Raw genomic sequence first — 10940 nt, 5'->3', positions numbered from 1 at the left:
GGAGGCGAGTCCATTCACAAAAGCACGCACATACAGCGCTGGGTTGCATGATAGTGAAGTGATTATTATTAATACAGTAGGTGTTTTTTCCGGTACATCAGCGCTCAAATTGTTCAAATGGCACTGAGCACTATGGGACTCAACTGCTGTAGTCATTAGTCCCCTAGAACTTAGAACTACTTAAACCTACCTAACCTAAGGACATCACACACATCCATGCCCGAGGCAGGATTCGAACCTGCGACCGTAGCAGTCGCACGGTTCCGGACTGCGCGCCTAGAACCGCGAGACCACCGCGGCCGGCTACATCAGCGTATCGTGGTGATTATTCTCATCTTTAGGGCAGTGCTTCGAATTCCTGCGTCTCTTGAGATGATTTATTTCCTGTGACACATCTCGAACGTTCGAAAAGTGTTAGTTCCTTGTCATCTGCAAAAAAATACAGCTCTCATTATGCAGCGAGCCGTTTTTTATAAGCTATTGTTTTGTAGGCAATATTTAAATGTATTTAACGATCTTTTTATTGGGTACAGAAGTGGTTTACGCTCCATTTGCGGTATGTGCAACTGGCTTTAGTTGATTTGCGCGATATGTTTAGAGATAGTTTTTGACTGTCTTAAGATATATTTTAACTTGTAGCTGAAGAAGAGGTATTTATTTCAACTTGTAGCTGTGGGGAGAGTGTCCTGTGCAGAGTTATTATTTTTATTTTGAGTCTGCCTGCAAATTGTTAAAATAAACAATATATCGCACTACCTTCGCTTCTGCAATTTGTTTAAATAAACAATACTCCCCACGAATTGTTTAAACAGTATTCCAATGCCTTAAATTGCTCAGTGCAATGTGTTTGACTGTCATGAGTTTCTCCCAGTCAAACACCGACTGAGCGACCTTTTTTTTTTTTTTTTTTTTTTTTAGTTGGAGGTATGGGAGTAAAGGGGCAGGGATTTCACAGAACGTTGTAGGGAAATGGGACACATAACAACTGGACAAACACATGACATTATCATGGGCGAGGGGAGGAATTGTTGTTGTTGTTGTGGTCTTCAGTCCTGAGACTGGTTTAATGCAGCTCTCCATGTTACTCTATCCTGTGCAAGCTTCTTCATCTCCCAGTACTTACTGCAACCTACGTCCTTCTGAATCTGCTTGGTGTATTCATCTCTTGGTCTGCCTCTGATCAATTAATTAATTTGCACAACCAATTTGAAATCAAAAGTGCACCAGAAATCCTCTTATTCCATTAGTTATGCAGTCCTGAACTACACATCCTATGCCCAGGCATCATACACCAGCCACACATTTGATCACATCTAAGAGTGCACTGCTGCCACAACCAACTGTACATATAAGAGCCTCTCAGATCGTTAGATTCAAATCCCTATAACCTAGGTGCTCTCCACTTTCGCGGTGCGGAGGGAGGGGGGGGGGTGGAGTTTGATAAAGTTATTCATCCTTGGGGTTTGATATTTGTTCACTGTATGACATGTTTATTCTTGTCAAATCACATTCCTGTTGATCTGCTACATAAAAGTTATCACTACATGTGGTTGTTAATTTCGCCTTCAAATCTGTGTAAACTTTAACATACCTGTTTCTTTGTAAGACACATGAAGTATATTAAAAAGCATCCTGCCTATATCCATACGCTGCCGTTCCATCAAATGATTACCTAATGTGTTTCTTCTCCTTTGATGGCGCTGGAGATAACTGGAGGGAGTGTACTAGTCGAAGATCTGAGTTGCTCGCCATTTAATCAGTTCACTGACCAGCTCTAGTACAAATAGCATGAAAGTTCATTCTTCTAAACCACTATATCTATTCAGTCCCATATTATAATGTGTAAAACTGAAATGAGGTAGTTGTGGCATTGTACTTGTTTCTGGATTCAGCTATGGCAAATGACAGGAAAGATTTCAAAAGGGCACAGCCAATTTCCTTCACCATCCTTGTCCAACCTAAGATCATGCTCTATCTTTAATTACATCGTCCTCAGTGTAACCTTAAATTCTAGTTTCTATTTTTGTTCAATAAAAAGGGAAATTCACACTTGTTGCCACGTCATGTCAAAACATTCCACAGTGCATTTCAAATGGGTGATATTCACACAGGCCCTTGTCCTTCTGTCACATCACATCATGACACTGTCGAAGTTTCGGGAAGAAAGTTTTGATGGGAACGCTGCTGGTAGCGGAAAATGTCTCTTCGTCTGTCAAATTCGAATTTTAGCATATTTTCTCCACACCTACCGTCGTTATTGTAGTGGATTTTGTGCTTTTGTAACTTTTTAATCTTTATTTTATAATTGCGCTTCGAGGCAAATTGCAAATGTTCCATGATAGCTTGCATATTTTTTGTCACTGAGTGTTTCACAGGCACTGTCAGATATCTGAGAGTGAAAAATTATTTAGTTTTCGCAATAACAGGACAGACCTGACACCTTCACTTTGTAAAAGTAAGAACGTAAGTTGAGGTAGCAGTTTTCATTAAATTACATTTTAACTGTCAGCTCTAATGAAGGAGAAAAACACAGTTCTTTATGACATTACTAATTGTGCAAGGAAAAAACGTAGTGGATAAGGCAAACAGGCTCTATTTGTTCCTTTATGAATATCGCTTGATGTGTTTGAAAGTGTATGTTTTCGCTACCAAATAAATTTCGATGTTTTGAAACGTTGTTTCACTTCTCGGTATTTTACTACACGAAATTGATCAAGAACATACGTTATGAAATTCGTTTTCCCATTAATTAACTTTATCATTTATAGTTTCTCAGTTCCCATAACTTACTCTGACTTTTTGTATCACAGGGATATCTCATAACCTCACTTTCACCGTTCGGTACTAAGCTTAAGCTAACTGACGTGATGTGACAACCAGTGTGAATACACCTTCACATCACAGTGATGTGACTTGATGGTCCGTTGAGGGCTAGTGTGAACTGACTGTAAAGTGTGATGTTAGAAATCGTACTGTGAACCAGCACTGCAGCACCAGGACGAAATCATGTTACCGCCAAAGTCCGTTGGTGACCACCAGTAGGCTGTGTGGTCAGCAGCTTGGCAACGCCTCTGCGACGACAGGCGCAACTGCCGACACTGGGCCAGCTTGCAGGGACTGTTTCAGCCAGATTACGACAACTGGGTCATCACCCCATACCAGACTACATGGCATGACACACTAACTCCGCTTTTACCGCGAAATCTGCAGGGGAAAGCGGTATTTACACGGGACCAAACTGGTTCGTTACTGTTGAACAGCTGGGCAGTTATGTGACATCGAGCTTAGGCGGTTTAGCGCCGCGTCATTGATGCAAGTGTTTCTACCTTCGCTGGGACATGAACCGCTACCTGCCACCTAAGCATCTGGGCGCCACGGACAGCCCCGCACTTTGCCGGCGTCCTGAGAGTAAAAGTAAGTACATGCTTGTATACAAAATCGAGCGATTGTCAGTAGACATTGTAGAGGGACTGTCTATAGGCATGCAGCTAGACAATGTATACAGACAGTCTAGATATTTTGTCTTATTACAGCCATGAATTTCCATATTTGCTAAATATGGCTGACGTTATTGGATTATCAGCTTGTGAAATGATAATGGGAATGAAAAAAAAAATCGAAAGAGGAGACGTTGGTGGAAATGTGTACTTTTTGTGGAGGGGCCTCATTTCAGCTATAATTTACTTTTGACTGTGAAATTAGAAGGAGCTTTTTATTTATATCAGTTGATGATGTTGTCTATATTTTAACAAGCTCTTCGATTACTAACTTCTTGTTGCGATTATATTTGGAATTACTAAGTTCCCACAAAAATGATGCCACATGAAAATCTTCAGTCAACTGCAAATCTTTCTTCAGTGGTAACAACTTGATAAGCAGTGTTTAACAATAAGAAAAACAGAAACAATAAAAAAAACGATGAAGCGTTTTCCACAGCACAGTGAGAATTACTGGAGGCAACATACACTGATCAGCCAGAACATTATGACCAACTATGTAATAGTCAGTATGTCCACGTTTGGCATGGATGGCAGTGGCGTAACGTTTCTGGCATAGCAGCAATGAGGCCTTGGTACATTGCTGGAGGACGTTGGCACCGCATGTGCACACACAAGTCATCTAATTTCCATAAATTCTGGGGAGGGGGCCGATGAGCTCTGATGCCACATTCAATCACATCCCAAATGTGTTCGGTTGATTTCAGATCTGGCGAGTTGGGGTGCCAGCACATCAACTGGAACTCATCACTGTTTTCCTTGTACCACTCCATCACACTGGTGGCCTTGTGACTAGGCACATTATCTTGCTGAAAAATGCCACTGCCATCGGGAAACATGATCGCCATGAAGGGGTGTATGTGGTCTGCAATCAGTGTACAATACTCCTTGGCTGTCATAGTGCCATGGACGAGCTCCACTGGACCCATGGATGCCCATGTGAATGTTATCCAGAGCATAATGAAGCCGCCGCCAACTTGTCTCCATTCCACAGTACATGTGTCAAGGAGCTGTTGCCCTGAAAGATAACAGATTCGCGCCCTACCATTGGCATGATGAAGAAGGTACCAGGATCCACCAACCATGCAATGCACTGCCAATGTGCCCACATCCAGAACCGATAGTCACATGCTCTATTCACTCGTAGTTGCTGATGTTGTGGTGTTAACATTGGTACAGGAATGGGTCGTCAATTGTGGAAGCCCATCATTGGGAGGGTTTAGTGCACCGTGTGTTCATAGACATTTGTACCCTACTCAGCATTAAAGTCTGATGTTAGTTCTACTACAGTTCGCTGCCTGTCCTTTTTTTACCAGCCTGCCCAGCCTATAACGTCCGAAATCTGTAATGAGGGGTGGCTGTCCTACATTACTTCGTCTAGATGAGGTTTCACCTTGCTTTCGGCCACATGTTGAAGACACCCACCCCAGCACTCCTCGAGCACCCAAAAAGTCATACAGTTTCAGAAATGCTTGTCCCAAGTCTTCAGGTTGTCACAATCTGTCTTTAGCCAAACTCAGACAGATCATGCATCTTCCCCGTTCTACACACGGACAGCACGCTCGCCGATACTACATGCATCATGCGTTTGTCTGACTAGCAGTCATTCCCCACCAGATGATGCTGCTATCGCCTGGACGGTTTTATGTCGATAGCAGGTCAGTGGTCATAATGTTGAGGCTGATCAGTGTATACCAACAGGTCCTCAACACGAAGGGTTGCGCAACATTGTCTAGCAATTGTCTCATGTCTCCCATTTTAAACGAGAGTCACAAGTTCTACGATTTTATTGCAAAAGCATTTCTATAGATAAGAAATGCCACACGATGCATAAAATCGCTCAGTTGTCTGTAGACACTATACAGTGTAGATATAAAAAACGCTCAGCTTCGTATGCTAGGGTTTACACGGCCTGACACGTCCTCGCAGCCCTAGTCGTACTTAACAGGATCAGGAAATAGTGGGAAAATGGCAACGTGGCAGTAGCCACGGCAGCAGCAGAACGTGCAGTGAGCAGTCGGGAGCCGTCACACTGGGGAAGCGCCATGATATTCTCTGCGCCGCCTACTAATGATTATAAACAAGACTCAATAAAGAAGCCACCAGCCCTTCTTCAGGTACGCAACACAGCTTCAGAGAATCATTGCCCACACTGAACTACCCTAGACACGCCGTTAGAACTGACGTCAGAAGTGTTCCCTCTACCTGCACCCTGTGAGACGGCCTTCTATGTCCATGTTGTTTCACTTCTCTGCAATTTATCACACAAAATTAATCAAGAATATACGTTATGAAGTTTGCTTTGTCCATTAATGAACTTTATTGTTGTTAGTTCCTGAATTCCGATACAATACTCCTTCTTTTTGTATCTCGGATGGTATCTCATAACAGCACTTCACTGTTCGATACTGTGCTTAGCGAATTGACGTGCCGTGGCGCCCATTCCGAAAACACTCTGACGTTGACGTGACGTGACGTAACGTGACGGACGTTCCATTGATTGCTAGTGTGAACCGGCATTAAAAGAAAACTTCAAGAATATTTAAAAAATAATTATTATTACTATCAGTTTTGATCCTTTCGTTTTTGGCACAAATATCAAGATGCAGCATTCTACAAATTGACCCAAAAGTTCTGAAAATTTTTATGACAGTGAGTTTTTAATGCAGTTGGTTACGGGAAGGTTTTCGAATACCTCATTCGCATATACAACTAAAGCACGTGATATTTTATTTCCGTCGCACTGGAAGCTCTGAGTACGACCTTAAAAACTGCATATCGTCTACGTAATTCTCTTTAGCAAATTCTACAATGCTAAAATTCACACTCGCGGTAAGGAGTGGGTATCATGAGCCGCCAAATGTAGAAGCATGAAATTCATACCAAATATGTGACGACCACATTGTTGAAATGATGAAATTCAGACCAACTTACGAGACTTATCACAGAATATAGTACCATACGCACGCATCGTATTGATAGCGAGGTTACCGGATTGTTTCCAATAACCTTTCAATAATACGGGACAAATATCTCGTGTTATTTGGTGTATATAGTTCTACGTATTGATTACAATATTTTTGTATACGAATATAATAAGTAAGACAAATCGTTGATATACTAGTTAGTACTTGTTCAATAGTTGGCAAGCGTGTATGAACTTCTTGGCGGAAAACATATTTTGACTTTGAGTGAATGGGAATTGTGCGTGAAAAATACTCGAGATATGAATTCTGTGTGATATTGTTTGTATTGACAGCAATTTTGTATTGACGTAAGTTTAATGATGGAGAGAATATTGAGGCTTGAGAAGCCGAATGTATCAGCTGTTTAGGTTTTCGTTTTCACTAGGAGTCTTTTTAGTTGATGCTAGTTTTACATGATTTGAGTGAACAATGGCTATGTCATCAGCTAGTGCGTCAAGCTTAGTCCAGCAAGAGGACAATCTCGATGACTGCGGTCCATTACTTATCAATAAGCTCGAGGTAATTCTTGTCTATCAAGATTGTTACTATGTATTTGGTGTTGTGTTCTGTACTGTGGATTTCCCCGGTAAGATTTCGTAAGATAGACACAGCTGTAGTTGTGATCTTTCAAATGCTGCGGGACCATAATTACACTGCGTGGAACGTATGATTTCAAAAGTACATTGTGCGATTCACTTACCTAAATGATTTATGTTGTAATTCATTTGAATGTTGATAGTAAAAAGTAGCATATGTTTATACTGATGAGGCATTATGCAAGGATGGTTTTACAAATATTACTATTTATATTGTGTGTTTTTAATAGGTCCTTACTGCTCAGATACCCAAAAGCAGCCTGTTTCTGCTTGATCTACATGTCATGTAATGAGAGTAGGGCTAATACCAAATTTTGTGAGATAGTTAAATTTAGTTGTTGCATTTTGACATATGCCTGCAGTCTGCCTCCTAAGAAAATGCTTATTTCACTTACTACACTCTTTCTGAGTTATACCTTCAGATTGCTCCAAGGCATCACTACTGTTTGCACTAGTATGTATGTAATTATTACTCTAGCGTTTTTATTATTCTACGAATGTGCTGAGTATACCAATAATTAAAAACATGTTAAGTGGAAATTGTGTGTGTTTAAGAAGGGCCATAAGTAGCATATACTTAAAGGTAAAACCAAAAGTATTGCTGCACTTGTCAGAGGCAGTTACATGCCCCTTGACATCTGTAGCTCAGCATGAATAGCTGCAGATGTGGGGAAAAAAGTGAAATAACGACAGAGACCCTGGATTGTTCACAAATAGCATTATGAACATTCTTAAGAAACAGCTTCTACTGTCCAACAAATGTGAAGCAAAGTATGGAACAGTAGACAGGTAGATGTCAAATGAACTATGCTTGGCTAAGAGGAGGACATGAAGAGTGTCCATAAGGCATTGCAGTTGAACACAGGCTTGTGTGATGGCTTGTGTGATTGCCAGTGTGCTTAACAGGAAGACTGAAATACCAGAATTGGCATGCTGCTACAGAAAGTTATACCCCAACATATAATGAATGGAAATGACCACAATATGGTGAAACAATGACTGCACAAAACTGAGATATAAATGTTTGAGCAAATGTTGCTACTAACTCCACTCCCCCCCTCCACCTCCCATCTGTAAAAAGTGTTGTTTTTAATTCATCTTCCTGTCATTTGTGAACACCTAAATTTTTTGAAGAATATACTTGTTTTGTCAGTTGGTTGTTATGTATAAAAGTAATTACCTCTGGATTCTTATTGTTTGTTTGTTTGTTTAGTTGTTTGGAACCTGTAAGCTTACAAAAATTATTTGTGCTTCTGGTCTGAAGGACTGTTACGTTCAAATGTTATTGGCCTGTTTCCCTTTCACAGTTATTCCATCCAAAAAACTCTTACACTCTTTTCATTGAATCTTTAGTATGCAGGTTAAACACTACATATGTTTCAGACTACTTGTTAACACAAACTTCACATACACTCTATGTTATGATATGTAGGGAGTTCATTTGGGAATTAAGCTTAGCTTGCCAGTTTTAACAAGCTGTTTATGTAGGTTTCTGCCAGCTTTTACTGTTTACTCTTCAATTAGTCTTGCTAGGGTGTGTGCCTGCTGTGTGCAGACACAAGGGGAGCTGGCTCCAATTCGCTAACAGTTGACTGTGGTGTTGGATGCAATCAATCGCCTCCAGGCTACCTCCTTGGGGTATAGGAGTGGCAGGGATTCTAGAGCGCCACATAGAATTCCTCAGGTTTCATTTGTTTTGCTCATGGTCTCTACTGCTGAGCACCGAAGTGGTGGACCCGCAGGATGATTGGCGGGTGGTAACGTTTCTGCATCACTCAAGACGAAGGACTAATGTGGAAGCTAGCCGTATGGCCTTGCCTATTCACCCTGTGAGTGGACAGGTGGCCGTTCTTTCACCAGGGTCCAAGTATTAAAATATGGGCAGGGGTTTATTAGTTATCTCCATTGTTAGGCATGTTGTGGAGCCCAATAGAAAGAGAACATTCTGGGTTGGAAAGAAATTCCATGTGCACTCAGTATGTCTGCTGGGTGGGGGGGGGGGGGGTGCTCACCTGAGATGTGGAGGCGGCCTTGCCTGCGGCTATTGAGCGTACTGGATGCAGTTATGTGCAAGTTGTGGCTCACGTCGGCACCAATGACTCCTGTTGCATGGGTTCTGTGGCCATCCTCAGTCCTTACAGGTGACTGGCAGAGGTGGGGAAGACTGCTAGTGTCGCACGTAGGGTGTGAGTAGAACTCAGAGTTGTACAGGATCCTTTAGTTTGGAGCCGAGTGGAGGGTCTCAACTGAAGTATTCGTCGTCTCTGTGATGGTCTAGGCTGCAGATTTCTGGACCTGCGTTATCCAGTGATGACTTGTAGGACTCCCCGTGATAGGTCAGGGGTGCACTACACAAAGATAGCAGAATACTTGTGGAGTGTACATTTTTTGTCAGGCTAGGCAGCAGTTTGAGGTACCCTCATGAACACTCGCCAGTCCACAAGCATGTAGGGAAATCAGACCACATTCAGAGTACACACACTTCAACTGTAAAAGTTTTATCAGTAAATTGTCGAATTGTTTGTAACAAAGTTCCCAAATTTACTGCCCTCCAGGGAAGTTCTCAACCTAATATTATTCTTTGGACTGAGAACTGGTTAAAGCCCGAAGTAAAAAGCTCTGAGAGATTTAGCGAATCTTGGAATGGGTATTGGAAAGACCGATTATACACCATAGAAGGGAGGGGGGTATTCATTGCAGTCAACTAAAATATTGTCCCTACTGAAGTTAAAATTGAATGTGGTAGTGAAGTTATCTGGTCATGCATAACAAGTCTAGGTGAAAGCATGTTAATTATTCGATGTTTTTACTGACAACCTGACTCTGCTGTGACAGTTCTAGAGTGATTCAAGTAAAGCTTTTGTGCATAAATACCCAGATCGTGCAATACTAGTTGATGGTGACTTCAACCTACTGAGTATAGGCTGGATAATGTGTGGATTCATTGGAAGGAATACAGACAGACAGTCTTATGAAGTATTTTTGAACACATTTTCTGAAGTCTGTCTTGAGCAGCAAGTTTGGCAGCTGACAAGCAGTGGAATTATCTTGGACCTTGTAGTTAGAAACAGACCAGACCTTTTCGGTGGTGTTGATATAGAGAAGGGGATTAGTGATTGTGATGTCATCATAGCGACTATGGGTATAAAAGTTAATAAATCAGTTAAGAGGGCTAGGAGAGTTTTTCTGCAGGAAAGAGCAGATAAGCAGGTTTTAGCATCTTATGAAGACAATGAACTGCAATCATTTAGTTCCAGAATGATCACATAGAGGGATTATGGGCAAAATTTATACAAGTCGTAAATCGTGCTCTGGACAAGTATGCACCTAGGAAGTGGATTAAGGACGGAAAAGACCCAGTGTGGTTTAATAACGAAATTCGGAAAATGGAGGACAGCTACCACTTTGGTACCTTGGCTAAAGATCTTGCAGAGAACCCAAAAAAATTGTGATCCTGCATAAAATCACTAAGTGGGTCCAAGGCTTCCATCCACTCACTCATTGACTAGTCTGGTTTGGCAGTAGAAGACACCAAAAGGAATTCCACGTTTAAGAAATCGTTCCCACAGGATAGTTGTACAAATGTACTGTCATTTGATCATCACACAGAATCCCGTATGGATGACATAGAGAAACAGCTGAAAGAGTTGAAAACAAATAAGTTGCCATGTCCGGATGGAATCCCAGTACGGTTTTACAGACTACTCTACGCCGTTGGTCCCTTACTTAGTTTACATTTATTGTAAATCTCAGGACCAGCACAAAGTGTCAAACGACTGGTAAAAAGCACTGGTGACTCTTGTAAATAAGAAGGGTAAAAGTACGGGCCCACAAAATTACAGACCAATATCCTTAACATTGATTTGCTGCAGAATTTTTGA

The 10940-nt window shown here is 41.5% G+C and overlaps 1 protein-coding gene across 1 annotated transcript in view; it reads left to right on the top strand.

Annotated features, from left to right (window-relative positions):
* Positions 1-6201: 6201 nt before the first annotated feature.
* LOC126358741 (DNA repair protein RAD51 homolog 1) overlaps positions 6202-10940 on the top strand; it is an 81379-nt gene continuing 76640 nt past the window's right edge. Inside the window, exon 1 of the mRNA XM_050007574.1 lies at positions 6202-6982. Coding sequence (XP_049863531.1) covers positions 6893-6982 — 90 coding nt within the window. The 5' untranslated portion in view covers positions 6202-6892. The remainder of the gene's footprint in view (positions 6983-10940) is intronic.

The sequence above is a fragment of the Schistocerca gregaria genome, chromosome 1, assembly GCF_023897955.1.
Source record: "Schistocerca gregaria isolate iqSchGreg1 chromosome 1, iqSchGreg1.2, whole genome shotgun sequence".
NCBI lineage: Eukaryota > Metazoa > Arthropoda > Insecta > Orthoptera > Acrididae > Schistocerca > Schistocerca gregaria.
The sequence above is the reverse complement of the archived record's forward strand: the minus strand, read 5'-3'. Positions and strand labels throughout refer to the sequence as shown.